This window comes from Brachyistius frenatus, unplaced genomic scaffold (assembly GCF_029030835.1).
Source record: "Brachyistius frenatus isolate BFR_SWC_R1_liver_20210118 unplaced genomic scaffold, ASM2903083v1 Contig_439, whole genome shotgun sequence".
NCBI lineage: Eukaryota > Metazoa > Chordata > Actinopteri > Embiotocidae > Brachyistius > Brachyistius frenatus.
The window spans coordinates 56,819-82,298 of record NW_027211038.1 but is presented as its reverse complement, the minus strand read 5'-3'; the positions used below and the strand labels follow the sequence as shown (position 1 = coordinate 82,298).

The 25,480-nt window shown below is 40.7% G+C and overlaps 1 protein-coding gene across 1 annotated transcript; it reads right to left on the bottom strand.

Moving 5' to 3' along the window:
• Window positions 1–346: 346 nt before the first annotated feature.
• LOC138637193 (dual specificity calcium/calmodulin-dependent 3',5'-cyclic nucleotide phosphodiesterase 1C-like) lies at window positions 347–24,267 on the bottom strand. The gene is given in 16 exon segments (XM_069725703.1): window positions 347–607; window positions 1,913–2,173; window positions 2,652–2,806; window positions 4,066–4,186; window positions 4,498–4,579; window positions 4,747–4,867; window positions 11,887–12,033; window positions 13,234–13,334; window positions 13,608–13,748; window positions 14,067–14,183; window positions 15,978–16,044; window positions 16,790–16,972; window positions 17,195–17,308; window positions 20,093–20,252; window positions 20,750–20,800; window positions 24,183–24,267. Coding segments are annotated over 16 exon segments (2,067 nt in total). The 3' UTR covers window positions 347–446.
• Window positions 24,268–25,480: the final 1,213 nt, after the last annotated feature.

The window sequence follows — 25,480 nt, the reverse complement described above, 5'->3', positions numbered from 1 at the left end:
GAAGAGGAGAAAACACTTGAAGAAGAGGAGAAAACACGTGAAGAAGATTTAGAAGAGGAGAAAACACGTGAAGACCTTTCTGGACATCCTTTATTAACTGTGCATCGATGAACAGCACCAGCAGGTGGCGCTGTATGCAGAGATCTGTCCTGATTACAGGTCCAAGAACAGTTCAATCATAAAACAACTCAGCGTTCATCAGTGAACCTTTAAATTAAACAAAACTAAATCATTATAAAAAAGCCTTTGAGAAAAATGTCACTGATTTTTGCAGAAACGAGGAGTTAAATTAGTGTTGACAGGGCGATGATGATGATGATGATGATGATGATGATGATGATGATGATGATGGTGATGATGATGATGATGGTGATGATGATGTGAGAGATCAGCTGCTATATACAAGTATAAACAGACTCATTATGGGATTTATGGAGCGTCTCAGGTCACTTTCGGCGACGCAGAGAGATGCTCTGGAGTCTCCTGGCTCTCGCTCTGGCATCAATGGGCCGCACGTCGGTGACCTTTGACCTGACGAGCCGGTGGGAGCTGGCGCAGTAGCTGGGAGTCTTGCAGTAATGGATCTGAGGGCAGTCGGGCTGAAGGTCTGCAGAGACAAACCACGGTCACATCAGTGTGGAGTCACGTTCAAGTCTGAATCGAACCAGGACCACTTCTAACAGCTCATGTAGCTTCTACTGAAGTTCGACATCCTGTTTCCTCCTGTTCAATCACACCAAGGACTGTAATATACATTTAATATACATTACAAAAACATTTAATATAATTTTAATATACATTTAATCTATATTTAATATACATTAAATATACATTTAATATACATTTAATATATATTTAATATACATTCAATATGCATTAAATATACATCAAATGTACATTTAAAATACATTAAAAAAATTAATATATTTTTAATATACATTAAATATACATTTGATATATTTTTTAATATAAATTTAATCTATATTTAATATACATTTAATATACATTAAATATATATTTAATATACATTCAATATGCATTAAATATACATGAAATGTACATTTAAAATACATTAAATATACATTAAATATACCTTAAATTAAAATTTAATATACATCAAATGTACATTTAAAATACATGAAATATACATTAAATATACATTTAATATACATTAAATATACCTTAAATATACGTTAAATATACATTAAATATACATGTAATATACATTTAATAAACATGAACTATACATGTAATATACAACATTCTAGATGTGACTCCTCTGACTCGTGAATTTCCAGAATAACTAGTAAATCAATCATCATCCATCAGTGATGTCATCAACTATCAGTGATGTCATCAACCATCAGTGATGTCATCGTTGGTTTGTGAACGTTATGAATCCTCCAGTTCAGATTCTGTCCGTCACCATCTTGATAGTTCGGAGCGGTTTGGAGCAGGAAGTGACCATATTTGGATGAGCTGGGGGAGGAGCCAGAGGTGGATCTGACCGACCTGATCGGAAACCTGACAATACTACGTCCCGCCCACCGATAGCTGTAACCTGACTGCGCCACAGACCTGTCAATCAAACAGACACGCCCCCAAAAACAGGTCTTCTTGAATCTTCTTTTCTAATGAATGAGGGATTATTTTCAGATGGACCTCCAGAAAACTAAGAAGAAGGAGTGACTTTAGCTAACAACACCGAGATAACTGATGGACACATTTTATTCACTTTGGATTTGATGAGAGAAGTTGAATGGGAGTCTATGGAGCTGGAGGCTTTTTGGAGCCGACCTCTAGTGGCACTCGCTGGTATTGTAGCTGAAGACACTTCTGGATCAGAACCATTTTTCAGACCTGAAGCTACGAACTCTTTTAGAAACAGTCTGAGGTTAAAACAGCTTCGTACCGTTCTGATAGTGAAGCTGCTGCTTCACTGTGCGGCCGTCACATGTCTTCTTTCGGCCTGCAGACTCGTCTGGTTTATTGTCTCCTTCCTCCTCTTTCTGTCGTTCTCTCTGCTTCTTGTCCTCCTCTTGTTCCTCCACATCTTTGTTCCTCTTCTCCTGGCCTGCGTTGCCACCGACAACAGTTCTGCTGGACTCCCGAGCTTCTTTTGTCACCTTGTCTTCATGACCTCCCTCCTCTGCCTCCTTCTTTTGCTCCAGATCTACCAACACACACACACACACACACACACACACACACACACACACACACACACACACACACACACACACACACACACACACACACACACACACACACACACACACACACACACACACACACACACACACACACAAACATACACACACACACACGTTATAACACTGACTTATATTCGTACTTTCACTGAAACCAAATGAATAAAGAACCACTGGTCAGTTCACCTGCTCATTAAATCTGCAGTATTTCAGGTGTTGGAAATCATAGCAGGTTGAACGTGTTTGGACTTTGAGGAAACGATTCAGTATCCACATAGAAGGTCTGAGGACGAGTACGAACAGCTGATGTCCATCCTGGTTCTCAGATCTGGGGCTGATGATATGGAACGCGGTCTGTCGTTGGACAGAACCGTCTAAAGACTGATGTAAGGGTGAGATGGACAGATGTGGACAGATGTGGACAGATGTCGTGGTGGCTACCTTTGGCTGCCTGGTTCTTCCAGGTCTCCCGGTTGTGGTGAATCTCCTGGTGCCAGGTGCCCTTGAAGCTGTTGAAGTCCACCGAGGTCAAAGAGCAGCTGCCCTCCGAGCTCTTTACAGAGTTCTTTCTGTCACTGCCACAAATGCTGTTGATGCTGTAGACAGAATATAATGCTCGAGTTATGTCAAGCACCTGAGCAGCAGCTGGTCCAAAGGTGGAGCAGGTGAGGATCCGTGATGTGACAGTCATTAACGGTCACACGGAAATGAAAGTACCTGCACAGGTTTGCTGCTTGGACCCATAAATATGTGCAGAAACTCTGAGAGCCAGTGTTACACTAAAATCGGTCCCCCATCAGATTGTGTGACCTGATTCTTCCCTTCACTCCATGTTGAAACAAAACCAAGCAAACCAACACTATCAGTCACAGGGACTCATTACCGCCCCCTAGTGTACAAAGGGGTACTACAAAACTGAATGTTAATGACAGACGTCCCCAGACATCATGAGAGAAACATCAAGGATACTCTGACAACATGAGAGTTTTAATAGTCATTTTGCACAGCAGACGTTTTGGCTTTTCATAAAAGCATTTTATTGAGGTGAACTAGTTCCTGGATCTGGTTCTCAGTCTGAGCCCTGTTCTGTATTCATTGTGAGCAGCTGAGTGGTGCAGTGGTTCCTCCCACAGTCCAAAGACATCCATGTTTGGTGGACCGGTGATTCTAAACTCTAAACTCTTTCTGTGTTGGCCCTGTGATGGACTGATGACCCATCCAGGATGTCCAGTCTTCGCCCAGCTGGGACCGACTCCACAGACTCTGACACACTTCAGGATGAAGTGGCTGAAATGGATAATGGATGGATGGTGTACTTGTGCCTCCTGCCTCACACCATCCATCCAATAGATGTCCTTGGACTTCCATTTTGCCCCCAGTAACCTGTCTGCCCTCTTCTGTTACAAGTTTCCCAACCAGCCCGTCCACAGTGTAAACCTGCTGTGTCTCTGGCTGGTTGGCCTTCTGTTGGTCTGCTATGGACACCAGTGTCTATCTTCTTTCATCCTGCCTGTCCTCATTCCTGTTATCTCTGAACAAAGTGTGACACATCCTATAGAAGTACATTTCTGAAAGATGACTCATTTCTGCTTTTACAATTTTACAGGTCAACATGTTTGCTGTGAAAAGTAAAACTGAAGCAATAAAATGTTTAAATCTCTCTCTAAATGTGCAAGAATGGGAAATATATATATATATATATAATGTGCAAAAAAAAAAAAATCAGCAATATGCACTGAAGCTGCCAAGGCAGGAAAAAAGGTATAAAAGTTTGTAGTACTGTGTACATACATTCAGATTGAAACACAACATGAGCGTCAGGAGTGTGACAGAATGAAGGTCGTCTGAAGGTCACCTGGATTGTCTGCAGCCGGCCAGTCCAGAGCTCGATGCCTCCTCAATGAGTGGTTTCACAATCTTCTCAATCATTTCTGTCAGCACAGTGAATGTTGGCTCCACAATGAAGTCAATGAATCCTGCAGAGAACAGACAATATTGCAGACTAACAACGAGCATGAATCTTCTGCTGGTTCTACTTCAAAATCAATGGATGGATTCAGAAGACAAACCATCTGAGACCGTGTCCATCAATGTTCTTGTTTATCATACAGCTGTGAACTATTTAAATTTTTGAGATCTCATTTCACAGACATGAACAATTTTATCCAAGCTTAAAACACAATGTCCAAAAGGTAAAGGGGGTTGAATACATTTTGAATCCACTGTACTTTACTGAAACCCACTAAGTCCCATACTACTGAGCATTAGTTGTGTTCCTGTAACTTACCTATTTGGGACTGGGCCACCATGGTGGATTTACGGTCACAGAGAGGAGAGAAAGGGAGACCCAGCTCTGCTTCTCGATCGCCCTGAAAACACAGTCAACAGTATATATGTCTCAAAGATATCCAACATCATCAATATACAACAAAAGAAAATGGGGTTATACAAAGTGACACTTTGTATGCTTGTTGATATTTGTCAGTATAAATAGTTGACAGTAAAGCAGGAAGCTGTTGACTTTAATGGGGAGTACCTGTCTGAAGAACTCCTCCAGCAGGGATATAGTCCAGCGCTGGTGGAGGTGCCAGCATTTGGCCGGGTGGCTGATGTCAGCGGTGTGCAGCAGCAGCGATAAGGCCTTTGGTTTATCAATCCTGCAAACACAGTCCAGTCAGTCACCTAGGCGCCACGGTCAGTACTCATCACACAACTGTCCAGACGTGGACTTCTGACCAAATCTGCAGCTCAAATGATTCTTTTAAGACCGGTAATCTCTGAAGAGAAGCATAAATTGTTCGTGACGATGCAGATGAGATCACAATACCTTTATTTTTCAATTTTTCAGTAACAGTAACAGTAAAAAATAAATAATTCTAGTTAACTCAGAGAGCTCAACAGGAGAGAAATGTTCCAAGTTTACATCTGGTCCTACAGTTGCTTTCAGGGCTGCTGTTGCTTAGCAACACATCAGTGATGGTGTCAGGAAGGGTCGGCCCGATTCTCTCCCTGATAGTAAGAATTTTATTAGTAAAGAAGTTAATGAAGTCATTACTGCTGAGAGCTGAAGGAATAGAGGGCTCAACAGAACTGGGACTCTTTGTCAGCCTGCTACAGTGATGAAAAGAAACCTGGGGTTGTTCTTGTTGTCCTCTATTAATGATGAATAATATAAAGTTCTGGCCTTACGAAGAGCTTTCTTATATAATATTAGACTCTCCTTCCAGGCAGGTGAAATTCTTCTAAATTAGTGGAACTCCATTTCCTTTCCATCTTTCTAGTCGCTGCCTAGCAGAGCGTAGTTCTGAGTTGTACCATGGAGACAACTTCCTTTGGTTCATGACTCTCTTCTTCAGAGGGGCGACATCATCTAGAGTTGTAGCAGAGATACTGCAGTGTTTTCTACCAGATGATCCACTTGTGTGGGACTAAGATCAACGTAGATGTCTTCCACTGCTTTAACACACGGCATCGAAGAGGATAAACATGTAACTGCTTCCTTAAACTTGGCCACGGCATCATCTGACAGACATCTACTGTAGTGGGATTTATTCCCACATGCTGTGTCGTCCATTATTGGAACTTCAGATGTTAAGAAGAAGTGGTCCGACAAAACAGGGTTTTGAGGAAATACTATTACATTTTCAGTTTCCATCCCATACGACAGAACCAGATGGAGGGTGTGGTTACCATGGTAACGGGGTTTATTTACATTCTGATAAAAGCCTATAGAATCTAATAATGAGCTGAAAGTAGAACTGAGGCTGTCGTTGTCCACGTCAACATGAATGTTAAAGTCTCCCACTATCATCACTTTATCTGAACTCAGCACTAAATCTGATCAAAAGTCAGAATTCAGTTAGAAACTCTGAATAAGGACCAGGTGGGAGATAAACAACAACAATACAATCTGTTTCTCTGCTTTCCAGTTTGGGTGAGAGACTAAGAGTCAGACTCTCAAATGATTTAGAACTAAGTTTAGGCTTTGGATTAATTGATAAACTTGAGTGGAAGATTGCTGCCACTCCTCCTCCTCCTCCTCCTCCTCCTCCTCCTCCTGCTCCTCCTCCTCGTCCTCCTCTTCCTCCTCCTCCTCCTCCTGAATCTCTAGGAATATGATAATGAATATGACTGGGAGGAGTTGCTTCATTAATCCTAACATATTCTTCCTGTTGCAGCCAGGTCTCTGTGAGACAGAGTAAATCAATCTGATGATCAGTTATCAAGTCATTTACTAACAGAGATTTAGACCAGAGAGATCTCATATTTAATAATCCGCTTTTAATTGTCAGATTTTTTTGATCCATTAATTTGGTAGGATCCATTTTTATTCCATTTTTATTGACAGATCTTTTCTTGAGTTGTTTAAATATCGGTGGTCTGGGTACAGACACAACCTCTACAGGATGTTGAAGGTTTTGGGTGAGTGACAGCTCTAAAGAAGCTGCAGAGGAGCTGTAAGACTGCAGCTCTGCGTCCTGGCCTCAACCCTGGATGTCAGGTTTTAGGGCTGTTAAGAGACACGGCCATGTTTCTAGAAAGAAGAGCTGCACCATCCAAAGTAGGATGGATGCCGTCTCTCCGGATCAGACCAGGTTTCCCCCAGAAAGTATTCCAGTTGTTAATGAAGCCCACGTTGTTAGCAGGACATCACCTCGACAACCAGCGGTGAAGTGAAGACGTACGGCTAAACATATCATCACTGGTCCGGTTGGGAAGGAGTCCAGAGAAAACTACAGAGTCCCACGTTGTTTTTCAAAAGTTGGACACCGATTCAACATTAACTTTAGTGACCTCCGACTGGTGTAACCGGGTGTCGTTACTGCCGACGTTAATAACAATCTGACTGGATTTATGATTAGCCTTAGTCAGCAGTTTCAGGTTTGATTCAATGTCGCCCGCTTTGTCCCCGGGAAGACATCTGACTCTGTCCCCGGGAAGACATCTGACTCTGTCCCCGGGAAGACATCTGACTCTGTCCCCTGGAAGACATCTGACTCTGGCCCCGGGAAGACATCTGACTATGTCCCCGGGAAGACATCTGTCTCTGGCCCCGGGAAGACATCCGACTCTGGCCCCTGGAAGACGTCTGACTCTGGCCCCTGGAAGACATCTGTCTCTGTCCCTTGGAAGACATCTGTCTCTGTCCCTTGGAAGACATCTGACTCTGGCCCCTGGAAGACATCTGACTCTGGCCCTGGGAAGACATCTGACTCTGGCTCCTGGAAGACATCTGTCTCTGTCCCCTGGAAGACATCTGTCTCTGGCCCCTGGAAGACATCTGTCTCTGGCCCCTGGAAGACATCTGTCTCTGTCCCCTGGTTTCACTAACTTCATGTTAAATAGAGTCTCCAATAACCAGAGTTGGTTTCTCAGCAGGTGTTTCACAGAATGTGGAACATCAGTTGAAGGTCGGTGGTGAACCGTGGGCTACTTCTTGGGACGATGTCTCCTTCGTACTGTCCCCCGGCCGCCCGGCTGTTCGGGTGCTGCGGGGGACCGGCTAACTAAACCTGTATCCTGGACAGCTGTCCACCCCCTCCCTCCTCCTCCTCCTCCTCCCTGAGAAGGTCCTACTGCCACCTGGTTGTGTAGCATGGTGCACAGCAGTGATTCTAACTCTATGACCCTCCAGAGCCCTACCGACACTCCTCCTCCCTCCTCCTCCTCCTCCTCCTCCTCCTCCTCCTCCTCCTCCTCCTCCTCCTCCTCATTAAGGAGACAGGGTTGTAACTAAACATGTCACACAGCAGGAAAAACCAGAAGAGGAGGAGGGAGAGAGGGAAGACGTTGCTAACTGCTAAGCTAGCAGCAGCAAAACACCAAGTTAGTGAACGTTGGTCAAAGATTTAACAGCAGAATTGTTCAAGAAGAGCAAACGTGAGTTTTAACTTGAGATGAGAAGAAGTGGAGAGATTTAGATACGTATATATATAGATATATATAGATAGAGATTTAGATACGTATATATATAGATATATATAGATAGAGAGTTAGATACGTATATATATAGATATATATAGATAGAGAGTTAGATACGTATATATATAGATATATATATATAGATAGAGAGTTAGATACGTATATATATAGATATATATATAGATAGAGAGTTAGATACGTATATATATAGATATATATAGATAGAGAGTTAGATACGTATATATATAGATATATATTTAGATAGAGAGTTAGATACGTATATATATATAGATATATATATAGATAGAGATTTAGATACGTATATATATATAGATATATATTTAGATACGTATATATATATAGATATATATATAGATAGAGAGTTAGATACGTATATATATAGATATATATATATAGATAGAGAGTATATATATATGTATATATATATATATATATATATATATAGATATAGATAGAGAGTTATATATATATATATATATATATATATAGATAGAGAGTTAGATACGTATATATATAGATATATATAGAGAGAGTTAGATACGTATATATATAGATATATATATATAGATAGAGAGTTAGATATATATATATAGATATATATATATAGAGAGAGTTAGATACGTATATATATAGATATATATATATATAGATAGAGAGTTAGATACGTATATATAGATATATATATATAGATAGAGATTTATATATGTATATATATATATATATATATATATATATATATATATATATATATATATAGAGAGAGAGAGAGAGTTAGATACGTATATATATATATATATATAGAGAGTTAGATACGTATATATATAGATTTTGTGTTGTTCATGTTATATAGTTATATATAGTGTTGTTCATGTTGTTTGTGTTGTTCATGTTGTTTGTGTTGTTCATGTTGTTTGTGTTGTTCATGTTGTTTGTGTTGTTCATGTTTTGTTCATGTTTGTTCATGTTGTTTGTGTTGTTCATGTTGTTTGTGTTGTTCATGTTGTTTGTGTTGTTCATGTTTGTGTTGTTCATGTTGTTTGTGTTGTTCATGTTGTTTGTGTTGTTCATGTTGTTTGTGTTCATGTTGTTTGTGTTGTTCATGTTGTTTGTGTTGTTTGTGTTGTTCATGTTGTTTGTGTTGTTCATGTTGTGTCATGTTGTTTGTGTTGTTCATGTTGTTTGTGTTGTTGTTTGTGTTGTTTGTTTTTGTGTTGTTCATGTTGTTTGTGTTGTTCATGTTGTTTGTGTTGTTTGTGTTGTTTGTGTTGATCATGTTGTTTGTGTTGTTCATGTTGTTTGTGTTGTTCATGTTGTTTGTGTTGTTCATGTTGTGTTGTTTGTGTTGTTCATGTTGTTGTTCATGTTTGTTTCATGTTTGTGTTGTTTGTGTTGTTCATGTTGTTTGTGTTGTTCATGTTTGTTTGTGTTGTTCATGTTGTTTGTGTTGTTCATGTTGTTTGTGTTGTTCATGTTGTTTGTGTTGTTCATGTTGTTTGTGTTGTTCATGTTTGTGTTGTTCATGTTGTTTGTGTTGTTCATGTTGTTTGTGTTGTTCATGTTGTTTGTGTTGTTCATGTTGTTCATGTTGTTGTGTTGTTCATGTTGTTTGTGTTGTTCATGTTGTTTGTGTTGTTCATGTTGTTTGTGTTGTTCATGTTGTTTGTGTTGTTCATGTTTGTTTGTTTGTTTGTGTGTTGTTTGTGTTGTTCATGTTGTTTGTGTTGTTCATGTTTGTGTTGTTCATTTGTTTGTCATGTTGTTTGTGTTGTTCATGTTGTTGTTCATGTTGTTTGTGTTGTTCATGTTTTTGTGTTGTTCATGTTGTTTGTGTGTTCATGTTGTTCATGTGTGTTTTGTGTTGTTGTTTGTGTTGTTCATGTTGTTTGTGTTGTTCATGTTTGTTTGTTCATGTTGTTCATGTTGTTTGTGCTGTTCATGTTGTTTGTGTTGTTCATGTTTGTGTTGTTCATGTTTGTGTTGTTCATGTTGTTTGTTGTTCATGTTGTTTGTGTTGTTCATGTTGTTTGTGTTGTTCATGTTGTTTGTGTTGTTCATGTTGTTTGTGTTGTTCATGTTGTTTGTGTTGTTCATGTTGTTTGTTGTTGTGTGTTGTTTGTGTTGTTCATGTTGTTTGTGTTGTTCATGTTGTTTGTGTTGTTCATGTTGTTTGTGTTGTTCATGTTGTTTGTGTTGTTCATGTTGTGTTGTTCATGTTGTTTGTGTTGTTCATGTTGTTTGTGTTGTTCATGTTGTTTGTGTTGTTCATGTTGTTTGTGTTGTTCATGTTGTTTGTGTTGTTCATGTTGTTTGTGTTGTTCATGTTGTTTGTGTTGTTCATGTTGTTTGTGTTGTTCATGTTGTGTTGTTTGTGTTGTTCATGTTGTTTGTGTTGTTCATGTTGTTTGTGTTGTTCATGTTTGTGTTGTTCATGTTGTTTGTGTTGTTCATGTTGTTTGTGTTGTTCATGTTGTTTGTGTTGTTCATGTTGTTTGTGTTGTTCATGTTGTTTGTGTTGTTCATGTTGTTTGTGTTGTTCATGTTGTTTGTTTGTTCATCATGTTTGTGTTGTTCATGTTGTTTGTGTTGTTCATGTTGTTTGTGTTGTTCATGTTGTTTGTGTTGTTCATGTTGTTTGTGTTGTTCATGTTGTTTGTGTTGTTCATGTTGTTTGTGTTGTTCATGTTGTTTGTGTTGTTCATGTTGTTTGTGTTGTTCATGTTGTTTGTGTTGTTCATGTTGTTTGTGTTGTTCATGTTGTTTGTGTTGTTCATGTTGTTTGTGTTGTTCATGTTGTTTGTGTTGTTCATGTTGTTTGTGTTGTTCATGTTGTTTGTGTTGTTCATGTTTTTTCATGTGTTGTTCATGTTGTTTGTTGTTCATGTTGTTTGTTGTTCATGTTGTTTGTGTTTCATGTTGTTCATGTTTGTGTTGTTCATGTTGTTGTTTCATTTTGTTTGTGTTGTTCATGTTGTTTGTGTTGTTCATTTGTTCATGTTTTTTGTGTTGTTCATGTTTGTGTTGTTCATGTTGTTTGTGTTGTTCATGTTGTTTGTGTTGTTCATGTTGTTTGTGTTGTTCATGTTGTTTGTGTTGTTCATGTTGTTTGTGTTGTTCATGTTTGTGTTGTTCATGTTGTTTGTGTTGTTCATGTTGTTTGTGTTCATGTTCATGTTTTCATGTTGTTTGTGTTGTTCATGTTGTTCATGTTGTTTGTGTTGTTCATGTTGTTTGTGTTGTTCATGTTGTTTGTGTTGTTCATGTTGTTTGTTTGTGTTGTGTCATGTTTTTGTGTTGTTCATGTTGTTTGTGTTGTTCATGTTTGTGTTGTTCATGTTGTTTGTGTTGTTCATGTTTGTGTTGTTCATGTTGTTTGTGTTGTTCATGTTTGTGTTGTTCATGTTGTTTGTGTTGTTCATGTTTGTGTTGTTCATGTTTTTGTGCTGTTCATGTTGTTTGTGTTGTTCATGTTTGTGTTGTTCATGTTGTTTGTGTTGTTCATGTTTGTGTTGTTCATGTTGTTTGTGTTGTTCATGTTTTTGTGTTGTTCATGTTGTTTGTGTTGTTTGTGTTGTTGTTGTTCATGTTGTTCATGTTGTTTGTGTTGTTCATGTTGTTTGTGTTGTTCATGTTTGTGTTGTTCATGTTGTTTGTGTTGTTCATGTTTGTGTTGTTCATGTTGTTCATGTTGTTTGTGTTGTTTCAAAGTCCTTTAGCCCCACAAACCTAAAATATGATCACGGTCACCTCTCACCTCCAATCGTCTTTGGAAAGATTAGAGAGGATATTCATTTCCTCGCCATCTTGCAGAAGGCGATAGGCAGCGCTGACATGGTGGTTCTCCAGAACGGCCCGGTCATTGTACAGCAAAGCTGTGTCGGACCTGCAAATCACATAGAGCCTCATTCATCATTAAAATGGCTGAAAATACAATTCATGTAAAAGCCCTTCCACCGTGAGGTCCCTGTAACAGGACAAGGTTAATGTTAAGAAAATGCCACTGCCATCATTTTTTTCAAAGGTTACCAAGGATTGCATGTTTACTGAGGAGGCTAGAAGCACTATGACTAAAGAGGATGTAGTATTTGTTGTGCATGATTTCTTGAGTCTTAATCTACACTTATTAAACTTTCTATAAGGTGCAATCAAAAACCTCTGAGACTGTTCCTGTAGCGCACGAACGGTGCACAGCACAGTAATGCGTTTGAAGCAGGGGAAGCAATAACTCTGGTGAGAAAGTATTCTGAGTTACGTCTGAGATCCACAAGTTTTTGTAACCACTGGTACGTGAACATTTATGATTTCATTATGGACCTGAAGCGTTGAGTAGGAGTGAGAAACTCAGCTGTTTCCAACCCGCTGTTAGCTGGTATGTTGCCATGGCGCCACACTTGTGGTGGTTTGTAGCAAATGTTTTTTTCTCAGATGTCTCAGAAGGTCCCGGTGGAACTCGGTGTTGACAGTCTGACTCTGGGGGACGAGTTCACGGTGACACAAAGAAAACCCACCTGGTGTCTCCTGACCTGACGATCCTTCTTCGGTCTCGGATGGTGAAGCTCCGCCCCTTTTGAAACGTGATGTCATCAGAGCACTTCGCTCAGCACATTGCTTCATCACCGTAGACTTTCTGAAGACTTTCAAGAGTCCCTGTTGACCGTTTACAGAGTTCTACCAAACTTTGACGTGCGGAGAAATCAGACCAGAAATCACAAAAACGTGTGGGACTCAGCGGCTGATGCTGATCAAGCGATGTAACTTGGAATATTTCCTCATGAATATTATTGTTTGATCCTGCTTCATGCACATTACTGTGCTATATGCACAACAGGAATACTCTTAAAATGTTTTGATTGCGTGATCATTAGGGCCCAAACTTGTTCATTTTGGTTTTACAGTTAACACTGACTAACTTTGTTTTTTGCAGGTGGAAATTTCTAAAAAAAAAAAAAGGGATTAACGGGTCAAATGTGTTTTGTGTACTTCATTTTATTCATTAATGTGCAGAAGTATTTTCAACTTGAAACCTTATTTTAACCTGTGCTCAGAATTTACAATTATTTCAATGTTGCCGGGTGGAAATTACCTGGTCTGAATATGGAAGTTGTTGGTGGTCCCTGTATGTTCATAGTCGTGAATGGCAGCTGCAAAAATTATGGCAAAGATCTCCAATTCAGTTAGCCAATGCTGAGAGAGAGAAAAAAAACAACCACAAAAGACACAAAATATGAGGCCCAATGATCCAAAACACACATCCAGGATATGTAAGACCTGTCTGACAAAGACGCAGAGTGACGGAGTGTTGCCTCAGATGACCTGGCCTCAACAATCACCTCCCTAACACTGTTGAGATGGTTTGGGATGAGATGGACTGCAGAGCAGGTCAGGTGACTAAACTGGATGACAGAATGCAATGAGTGACTGCATTTCAAATTAGCATGAACACAACACAAGCCTTACCACCATGCCGGTCTTGAGCAGCAGGTAATGGATGGTCTGTGTGACATCAGCAGCATGCATCAGGTTGTGGTAGGGGTTCTTGTGTTTGCTGTAGCCCACTTCCAACGAATCCACAAATGATAAGAGTGCAGCGATGGGGACCTGACATCCAAACAACACAACAGAGAAGCATGATGGATGACAGATACTGCTGCATTAATCTAAGTTAGCCAGAATTTGTCACCTTATGTATAATTACATAAGTGCATTATTCTATTGTGTAGTCCAAAACAATGCTTTTGTAGGCCATGAAAATTAAGTCATTTGCAAACTTGATTTTCCTCTCTGCATATTGTTGCAAAAGGAAACTGCATTCCTATGACACTGCTGGATTAAAATGAACAGACCATTCATTGTGGTGTTAGAACATCTCTTTTAAAGTCAGATAACAGTGACAGGTGAAGTTTTGTTTCATCTTACCTTGAAACGATTGATTAGGTCATATCTGGTGAACAGCTCATAGAAGACAAATTTCAGAGCGTGGTCTCCACTGGCCTCATTCAGTGCAAACACATCAAAAGACCACATGTCCGCATGCTAGAACAGATACATACAAACTAGTTTTAATATTGCATGCAGTTCAGGGCATCTGTGCAGTCCTAGTGTACCTTTTTTTTTTTTTTTTTCTACAAGTCATTCCCCATCTACAGTCTCCATTCAACCCTTAACTTCATCATAACCTATTGTTCAAAAACCTCAACTATTTCCATCCCTCCACTGTAGATCGTATTTCCGCCTCTGACCTGTCCTTACCTCTGTGGTGAAGGTCGTTTATTTGTCTGTTTATTGGCAGAAATACAAAAAAACTAACAGCACTGATTTTCATAAAACTTGGTGGATCCACAAATCAGTTTTCACTTTCATGAACATTGTGACAGAGGACATTGTCTACTACATGTCATGCATCTTGAAATCCAGTAGATGCTGGTAAAGTTGAACAGTTACAAAACATAGGCCATTCTAAGAAATACAAGGACTCCACATCACAATGGTACCCTGACACCTGTTATCTGCAGTTGCAGATTGTGATATGAAAATACAGTCCTGCATTTATTCACTGGGATGCAGCATGTTTTCATGCACACCCTGAATGACAGGCACACAGATAGGACAGACAAACAGCATCAGCAGTCCCAATGGCCAGTACACTGCTGTGGAGAAGTGGTTTCATAAAGGTCATAGAGGTTGTCGTTTCAGATTTGCATGTTATAGATGAGTTGACTATTGGCCTTTGCGGAGGTCTGCACTCCACGAGTGCCTTTCTCCTCTTAGTAAGGTCTGGATTATACGATGTCAAGTGCTATGAGATGATTTATGAGTTGTAATCAAGAGATTTTGAGACTGTTTCTAATGCCCATGATCATGGAGCAGGGGAAAACATTAACTTTCATAACTTCAAGTTACATCGCTTCATCAACATCAGCACCTCTTACATGCGTTTTTATGACTACTGATACGTGAACTTTTGTCACCAAAGACTCCAGAGAGACCACACATCAAATTATGTGTCAAACACAGGAAATCGGCAACTGAGACCAGTTTTGTGTTCAGTCAGGAGCACAACATCGCTGAAGTTTCAGGTCCATGTGAAATCATGCAAGAGTACCAGTGGTCACAAAAACGCATGGAACTGGTGCTGATGTTGATCAAGCAACATAACTTTGAAAAAGTTGCATCCAGCTGGTCTTTGAACTCTCACTGTTCTGAGCTCTGTTTGTGCACAACAGGAACCATCTATAAACTTTTGGATTGCAGCATGTATGTTACGATTTGAAGCCATCCATCATCTATATCCACTTTATCCTGAGCAGGGTCACGGGGGGGGGGGGGGGCTATCCCAGCTCATATTGGGTGAAGGTGGGGTTCACCTGGACAGGTCACCAGTCCATCACAGGGCCACATAGAGACAGACGGAAACAAAGACCGTTCACGCTCTCATTCACACCTCAGGGACATTTGTAGAACCAGCAGTTAACCTGAGGTTCATGTTTCTGGATGGTGGGAGGAAGCTGGAGAACCGAGAGAACCCACGCAGGCACATGGAGAACCTGCAGACTCACACAGGAAGGCCCGGATTCAAACCCAGAACCTTTTCACTGTGAGGCAACAATGCTAACCACTGGGCCGCCCATGATTTTGAAGCCTATATGTAAAATTGAAGTAAATAAATGAAGACTTTAAAAGCAGGCACATGTACTGAATAACTGTAAAATGCTGGTTAGGGAATTTGCAGACTGTGAAAGGATGAAAGATGTTTTCTCATATAACTATATATGAATCCATTCCAGTCTTCTTTCCACCACAGAACCAAACAGACCCTCACATCCATACCTTGAGCACAGCGATGACATTTGGAGGATAACTGAGACCAGCCATGTTGGAGGTTCGTCTGTACATCCTGTCCCAGAGAAATAACACACATGGAGAAATACCACTGCCAAATGTAAAAAAAAAAGAACGTTCCAACACACTGAATGCACCACTAAATATTAAGTATCTTCTGTCTTTTCTATTACTAATTCTTATATAATAAAAATGAAAATAATAATCAAATAAAACAATAAAAATGTCAAAACACCGGAACAAAATCACATCTCAAAAGACACTTGGCACCAAAAACAAAATGAAGTCGAATTCAATCTGAGATCATAATGTGCTGCTGTCATTCTTATTATGTATTACTGTATGGAACACAATAGACCTGAGTTTTTGGTGGGAAATTTATCTCAAAAAAGTTCTTAGAAGCAAATTCAAGCCACCATCTCCTCTCCTGTTTTTAAATGAAGGATGCAACTGTTGGTTGTAAGTCTCTACAATCCCTTTCATTTATGGGATTTTTAACAGTTGGTGCTTATCAAATGTTATTTAAAGAGAATTAAAAGGGTTAGTGTAACTGTTAACTTGGGGCGCTGCCACAATTGCATGTATTTTTGCAAATGTGAAATATGCTGTTTTTGAAAACTATGAACCAAACCTAAGGAGAAATAATACTGACTCACAAGGCAAAAGCAATTTAGTTATATCCTGTATCTGACTTTCTGAAATGTTTTGTACAAACACGTGTAACTTGAGTGTATACAGCTGTTTGAGTTAGCGGTCTATATAACTGGCCTGGTGATCTGTTGGCTGCAAACAGAACAAACCTCTCCACGAAGATGCCAGCTTGCACTGCATGGACGATGCTGCGGAAGCGTGGCTTGTCTTCATTGCGGCGCATCATCAGGCCCCGTTGCCGGGTAAAAGTGGAGGCCAGCCAATCACGAACTTCCAATGGTACAGAGTCCGACTGGATGTCACTCAGCTCATCTTCTGGATCCACCAGCCGCCTGCAGGAAGATTCCCAACATCCCATAACTCACACAGTGTACATTTCTGCAGGCTGCTATGCACACAAACACACAGACTGGAACTGGAAAATGTTCCACCAGTGAACAACATTCTATGTAATTACATTTTAAAAATGTTTTAATCCCCCAGTATGTTTAAAACCTTTGGTAGATGACTGCATGTGGTTAAGTATGGTTTGATAAAAGCTGAAAGCTTCTTGCCTGATTTCCTCAACACAAAGAGACTCGAGAACTGAGGCAGCAAACTCCAGGTTCTTCTTCAGGTCCCCCACAGACGCTTCCCCCCTCTCAAGCAGCTTCACCAGGCATCGCAATCTGCAACCAAAGAATGGTTGTTTTTCTTTTACCTCAGAATGAGCCCTTCATGTCTACATAGGTCGCAGGTCATCTTCCATGAAGCCACCATGTTGCAAAACTAAAGTGATGGTGTTGATCTAAACACCACAGAAACCGTCCAGCTAACTTTACAGTTACTCTGGCTGGCCTCCACTTGTACTGCGAGGAGCCTTGGACTTATTATTGTCATTTAACTCACACAAAAAGCAAAGTTTATTGGACTGCCTTCTTTCATCTGAGCAATATTGTCAAAATTAGTGATGCTGAAAAAGTAGCCGGTGCATATCTTGCATAATGTGGGTACTTTCATGCTCCTACAGTGAAGGCCGCAGCCTTTATACCGCTCAGCACAAACTGTATTTTATATTTGCATATAATGTTATTTCACACTGCAAAAATGTGGCTAAAGGTTAATTCATAGTTTTGTGTGAAGGACTTTTATACACAAAACTATGGCTATTTATTGGAGCTAAAGCAGGAACAGTAAGTCTCCATGGAGACAACAAGCACTGTGATTGGTCACATCGGGCTGCTTTTTTCCCCCTGGTGTTTCTGGTGCAAGAAGCAATAATAAAGAATAAAGACATCAAACAAGCTAAAAACTGCTGACAGGTCTGCTGCTTTTCACACCTCAACACAACATCTTCAGCTCTTCTGCTAGCTGAGACCTGTCATAGTGAGTAAAAGACTGGAAAACACGCGACACAGCATGATCATGTGTGATATGTCGTGCTACAGTGAGCTGCAGCTGAACTATTCATCAAAACATATCCTGTCAATGACTGGACTTCCCTCAACCTCTTGTGTCAAGTATAAATCCAGCTTGCTTGTGGGATACTACAACTGTGCACAACATTTTTAGTCTGGAGGTAAACATGCTCTATTTCCGTACCAAATCCAGGTGCAGTGAGATATTGGGGTGATATTTTTCAATTTCTTTAGAACAAGGTGAACCTGGCTGCGCCAAGATGGGCGGGATGGTGCAACAGCGGTCGTGTCGTTAAGATGCGCCGGTTCAGTGTTATTTTGTTGTCAACGTTGAGGTGAATTTGTGTCTGTGCCTCCACCAGCTCAGACCAGGTCAAAGGTCAGCTGATGGAGGTTATTATCATGCCTTCAGTGTGCAGAGATACATGAACAGATCCAGAACCCAACAAACAGGTTTGATGGATGTTCTACATATTTAATCCAACTTACATAAAATAAAATGGAGCTGACTGTCGCCTGTCGGTTTGGATGTGAATCAGTCAGTTGCAGCAGCCGATCTCAGCCATGAAATATAAAAGACACTCAGGTTAACTACAAATGAATTGTAATTAAATGACACATAATGAGGAAACATTTCAAAAGTGTTTTCATCTCATCAGGTTTAGTAATCTAGCAGCTGTGAGACCACAGAGTGAAACTGTGTCATCTACACACTAAAGGTTAAAGTAGTTCACACACAGCAGCTTAGTTCATTTAATTCATGATTGGAAAGTAAATTATTCACACTCAAAGCTCCCGATGCAGTTTATTTGTTAACACACATCAGTTTATTTATTAACACACAACATCAGTTTATTTATTAACACACATCAGTTTATTTATTAACACACATCAGTTTATTTATTAACACACAACACTTTATTTATTAACACACAACATCACTTATTAACACCACAACATCACTTTATTTATTAACACTACAACATCAACAACATGTTTGGAGCACATTGCTCTTCATCAGTGTTGTTAATAAATGAGTTGCATCGGGAGCTCCTGTGAATAATTGACTTCTGTTCACTCCTCAACATGGTTCCAGCTCCTGATTTCACTGTATTGATGAATGTTCTTTGTTCACTTTGACATTAAGTTAATGTCAGTGTTTGGTGTTTATAAGATGCAGGTTTTTGTCTTCTATCATTGAGCCTCTTCCTACACTTGACAGCGGTTCTCATGATACCAGTGCAGATTTATTTATCATTTTAGTTCCTTCTTCACAGCTGATTAAACATCATCATAGTGGAGGTTGACTGCAGCACCATAACTTCAGAGATCAGAGTCTGAACCTCCCGACCAGTATGTCAGGTTTCTCCTGGTTAAAGTCTGCATGGTGTCGGTCTGCTGCTTCTTCACTCATTACAAACTGACAACACGCTGAAGCACAGAGGCTTTAAAGGAGGAGAGATGATCTGATTGGCTGTGATTGAAGCCGGCGGTGACACACCTTGTACTATCTACTTCTACGCCCTACTGGGAGGCTTCCCCTCCGAGCCTGTCTAGAACCAGCGTTTGGTTTATCCCATCTGTAAAAACATGGCGGTGCAACATTGCGAAGATAAGGACATGCTCCCTGTGTAGATATGAAGGCTCATTTAATGACAACACAATGATTCTTGGTTTCAGCTGATTATAACCTAATGAGAATATAATTATGATTATATTATATTCCACCTTTAATCTTACACAAGTAACCTTTAAATCAAAATTTCAATTTGTTTGATAGTTTGGTTAATGATTGAATATTTGCAAAATGAATGGCATTTCTACGTCTTATCTGTTTTTCATTCTTTGTATTTTTTACTAATTAGTAAATGTTAAGATGCTAACATCCGAGAATGTTATCATTGTCACTATGAGTACTTTAGAAAGATGACAATAGCATTTTTTTCAAAATACTGAACAGCAGATCCACCAAACCAGAGAAACACGAGCCAGATCACACTTTAGTGTTTCTTTGGGGATTTCTGTGAGCTGCCATCTTGTTTCTGCGTGTTTGACCTGATGGCAGTCTTCTCCATGGCGTCCGGTGCTTCAGGGACAGGCAGCTCATCAGCCAGGATCTCCTCAGTGCTGCGCGGGTCGATCCGAATCCCTTTGTTCTCTGTGATGGCGATGCCGGCTGTGACGGCAGAGCCCAGTGCATTCTGGGACCGCGATCCTGAACAGTTTAATACAGGCAGACATCCTAACTCCACTTCACACCTCACCATGTTAACGCCTGAATATCCAGAGATGAAAGTAATAGTAGAAAAGTGGTGAATTTTGGCTGCTATGTAATGATCATAATCATCAGTCTAACTCCAGTTTCATTCCTGCTACAAGACATCTGGGGTCAAAGTGTAGAAACAATTTAATATCTGTCTCATTATGACATCTTTCTGTCTAATCAATGACTCCTGTGACAAAAACACACTATTCATTTAACTAATATTTTAAAGTTTTTGTAGATGAAATGCTACATAACTTTGACACAACACTGCTTATTCTGACCTTCAACTCTATAGAAAAGATGTCAGTGGATTGAAAACATCTTTGGCCGCATCAAAGCCCAGCGTGAGAAGATGCTTTCATGTGAACGTTCACACTCACTTGTTTTTGTGTTGATTTTAGATGTACGTTGAAACTCAATAAATACATTTGCTGCATTGAACTCACGTGTAAAGCGGGCCAGTGGAGGCCGGTGGTTTTCTCCCGCCTCATTGGCAACTGCAGAAAAGAATTGGAGAATCTTTATTTTACATGCTGATTAGTGATATAACTCTATAACGCTTCAGACCCTCTGGGCTTCTCACTTTATTTATCCTGCTGCTCTGTACGGCTCTGCATGATTGTGTTTGACTAACTTCAAAACTTCACACTCTCTAACTTTACTTTGGGTCCTTTCAAACATTAAGCAGACGTCCTGTCACGTTTCATCCGGTCAAAGCATTGCTAACTTCCACCAGTGCTGCTTCTGTGCTATGATGCTCTAAATCCAGATCATCCCCGTGCAGTTCATCACAGAATCTGCAACAGCGAGGTTCGGGTTTTTAAAATCAGGTTTAATTATAGAACAAGACAGTGAAGAGCAAAAACCAGCTGAGGATCCCAACAGCTCACCAGCAGCCCAGATAACGAGGGTTTCATCAGCACTCCAGGTTCTGACCCAGCTCGACAGAACCATTCTCTACATGTCTACCTGTGGAAATGGAGCCTCCGACTTGTATCAGTGTAATTACACAAAGTTTGAAAATACTTCAGTGGTTCCTCTGTCATGGATTTCCTGATCAGTCTGTGGGGAGTCAACCAGAACTAGAACCAGAACTGGAGCAAGAGGGACAGTCAGCTGAAAGAGCTTTCTAATGGCTGATGTATGAAAGGAGGGAGAAGAGCGAGAGGGACAGTGGACATGTTGAGTGTTGTGATGAAGGGTCGAACACTCGATGGACCGGGTCACTGGTGTGTGAGACTGATTGGAGGACGGCGAGTGGAGCAGAAATCAGACCGAGGCCACTTCATTAGTGATAATGACTCCCTGAGCTCAGCAGCCTAACAACTGACAACACACGTTTATTCGCACCAGTCAAAGTGATGTCACAGTCATTTCACATCTCTTCTGGTGTCCATAGAAACAGCAGTAAGCAAACACAGACACACACACACACACACACACACACACACACACACACACACACACACACACACACACACACACACACACACACACACACACACACACACACACACACACACACACACACACACAGTGAAATTCCATGGCTTCTGTTCTGCTAATATTTTGTTGAAATGTTTTCATTCATTCATTTCATGTTTTTGAAATGTCTCAATGAACAATAGAATCACTCCGGTTTAATGACTCCTGCATGAAGGGAAACCAGGATGACGTCATCGACTGAACACAGGAACCGTTTTTAGAAGCATTCGATCATTAGAAGTCACTGTCTAGGGGGGGGGGGTGAGTAAATGGGAAATGGGGGAGGAGAGGGAAGAAGGGAGAGAGGGAGGGAGGGAGGGAGAGAGGTGTGTCAGGCCCGAACATCAGAGTAAAATTAGTCTGACTGAACATTGAGCATGTTTTACGTACTATGGACACACGAAGCAAAGAACAAGGAGATATGTTGTTTTCAGGAAAGGAAGCTCAGCAGCTGTGAAGCACGGTGGTGGTAGTATTATGGTCTGTTACTGCTGGGACTGGACAGCTTGCAGTCACTGACTCAGTTATGAATTCTGCATCACATCCAAGAGAGCTTTTAGATAATGTGAGAGGGGAATTGAAACAAGCAGTAAATGTGAAACCCTCAAATGTCTTTGAAATGAATGAATTCTGCATCAGAGTTTGTCATAAATCTCACCCAGCTGATGTCAGAGATGGTGGACAATCACGCAAAGCACAATTTGTTTTCTGCTAAAAGGGCAGTTTGAGCTTGTGGGTCAGAGACCATGATTAATTTATCCACAGAAGAATACTACATTCACATATCAAATTACATTTTTGTTGAATAAATTATTGAAAAAGCTTCTTTTTCTCGTGGTGATGTTCCAGTATATCTTCATTATCTGATGGCAATGTTTCAAAAAGAATCAAAAAGTAGCTTTATTACAATGAGTCAAAAAAGTGAAAAATCTCCACCTCCTTATCTTTTTTCATGACTACATATTTACTCTGGTTTACAGGTCCGTTCTAAACCAGCAGTTTGTTCTGTAGCGCATACAGAGTCTGAAAGAACTGGATTTACATCAGTTTATCACATGCAAACTGTATTTTTCTATCTTTTCTGGATAATGACATCTGAGCACAGACGTTGCCTTCACACCTGCTAACAAGCATGCTGTTAATAAAGGTGGAAATAATTAGCATAGGTTGAAAACGTGTTGCAATTATCAAGATTTTTCCAGGACTGTGAACGCATCATAAGTTGATGCTGCTTTGTTAGTAACGAGGAGGTCCTGCAGCATATCGTGTTTCATTCTGTTCATGGTCACTGAGAGTGAACATTAGTTTTGGACCATTGATGAATATGTGGAAAAGCAATGTCTTTTTTTTTTTTTTTTTTTTTTTTTTTTAATCTAGCTAGCACTGAAAAGTCTTGTATGCGTCGTATATTAGGGTTCAATAAAATCAAATATAAATACATCTATAATGTTGGGATGAGTATTGATGCTTTCATAAAATATTTCCATAAAGTGATTTGACAAATAATCATCAGTAATGTGGATATAATGACTGAGTGGATAAAAACAAATTACAAAACAGCTACACAAACAATTAAACAATATAACATCAATTCTATTCAATTCAATTATATTGATATAACGCCCAATCACAACACAAGTCAAATTACTTTAGTCCTTAAACCAGAACTTTACTACATTAGAGAGGAACCCCAAAAAAACCTTTTAACAGGAAGAGAGCTGATCCAGAACCAGACTCCGAAGGGGAGAACGTCCGTTAACAGAACCAGACTCCGAAGGGGAGAACGTCCATTAACAGAACCAGACTCAGAGGGGGAGAACGTCTGTTAACAGAACCAGACTCCGAAAGGGAGAACGTCCGTTAACAGAACCAGACTCCGAAGGGGAGAACGTCCGTTAACAGAACCAGACTCCGAAGGGGAGAACGTCCATTAACAGAACCAGACTCAGAGGGGGAGAACGTCTGTTAACAGAACCAGACTCCGAAGGGGAGAACGTCCGTTAACAGAACCAGACTCCGAAGGGGAGAACGTCCGTTAACAGAACCAGAACCAGAAGTGGAGAACATCTGCCTCGACCAGTTGGGGTGGGAGGAGAGCAGAGAGAGAAAAGAACAGCAGAGACATCCAGAACAATGAACTGTAGGTTTAGTCAGTAAAAACATGCAGACATGACTGTTCGTACGTAATGGATGAAGCAGTAAATGTATCTGGAACATTCATGACTTCCTGAGCTGCGTGTCCTCCACCCACCCCGGGACAGTGACACACTGACACACACACACACACACACACACACACACACACACACACACACACACACACACACACACACACACACACACACACACACACACACACACACACACACACACACATCAATAAGGGTTTCTTACCGATGGTGAAGCTGAAGCCATCAATACTGAAAGTGGCACTCCGGCACTTTTTAAATCCTAGTTTCTTTGACGTGGGTTGTGTCATGATGGCTCTCAGTTCTCTCGGTTCTCTCGGTTCTCCTCTGCTGCCTCGTCTGTCGCTGGATGAGTGCGAGAGAAGAGCTGTGTTTCCCAGGAGAGGCTGTAACCCTGGCGCTGCTCTTAGTCCTGCAGGAGGCTGGAGGTGGTGCCGAGCTTTCAGCAGGAGGAATGCCGGCCTCCTCACTTCCTCCTCATCCCTTCTCCTTCTTACCCCTCCCCCTCCTCATCCCTCCTCCTCCTCACCTCCTCCTTTTCCTCCTCCTCGTCTTCACCCCTCCTCCTCATCCCCCTCCTCCCTGCTCTTCATCCCTCAAGGCCACTGTGATCCAGCTCAGCAGCTCTGAGTCTCTTGTGCCTGTGTTGTCCCTGTCACTACCAGCTGACTCAGCAGATATGTTCTCTCTGAGGTCGGCTGGAGTCCGTGTGTTGCTTTACATCTGTAGGTAAAGGAGGAACTCCAGCTGGTGGAACATGTAGTGGAAGCAGTTGTTGTCCTGAGCATACCAACTAAAGTCAGACGCTAAATCTACTCGTCCTCCTGGACCAATACTCCGATGATTCAGTTTGTGAAACCTGCACTTAAACATTTTTTGTGATTTAGTGCCACAGATTTAGGCGAAGTGAAAACAAAAGAAGGATGCGGTGAAGTACATGTGTACATCCCAAATGGAGGGTGTAGTCATGTGTGTGGTGCACGACTACGATGGCATCCTGCGTTGTAAGTGTTTAACAGGGTGTGTGTGTGTGTGTGTGTGTGTGTGTGTGTGTGTGTGTGTGTGTGTGTGTGTGTGTGTGTGTGTGTGTGTGTGTGTGTGTGTGTGTGTGTGTGTGTGTGTGTGTGTGTGTGTGTGTGTGTGTGTGTGTGTGTGTGTGTGTGTGTGTGTGTGTGTGTGTGTGTGTGTGGGATAGTACAGGAAAGAACTCACTGTTTCTGTCCAACAGCAGATAAAGATGCTGCGTCATGAAAGATAAACACTGTGAGGTGTAAAATACTTTACATTAAATTTAACTTTTAACAACACTCTGGAAACGTTGGGGATCTGAGGAGACCAGTTTCTGGAGTTTTGAAAGTGAAATGTGGTCCCATTCTTGCCTGATAGAGGATTTCAGCTGCTCAACAGTTCAGGGTCTCCTTTGTTGTATTGTTCATGTCCTGATGCTCCAGATGTTTTCAATGATTGACAGGTCTGGACTGCAGGAGGCCAGTTTATCAGCGG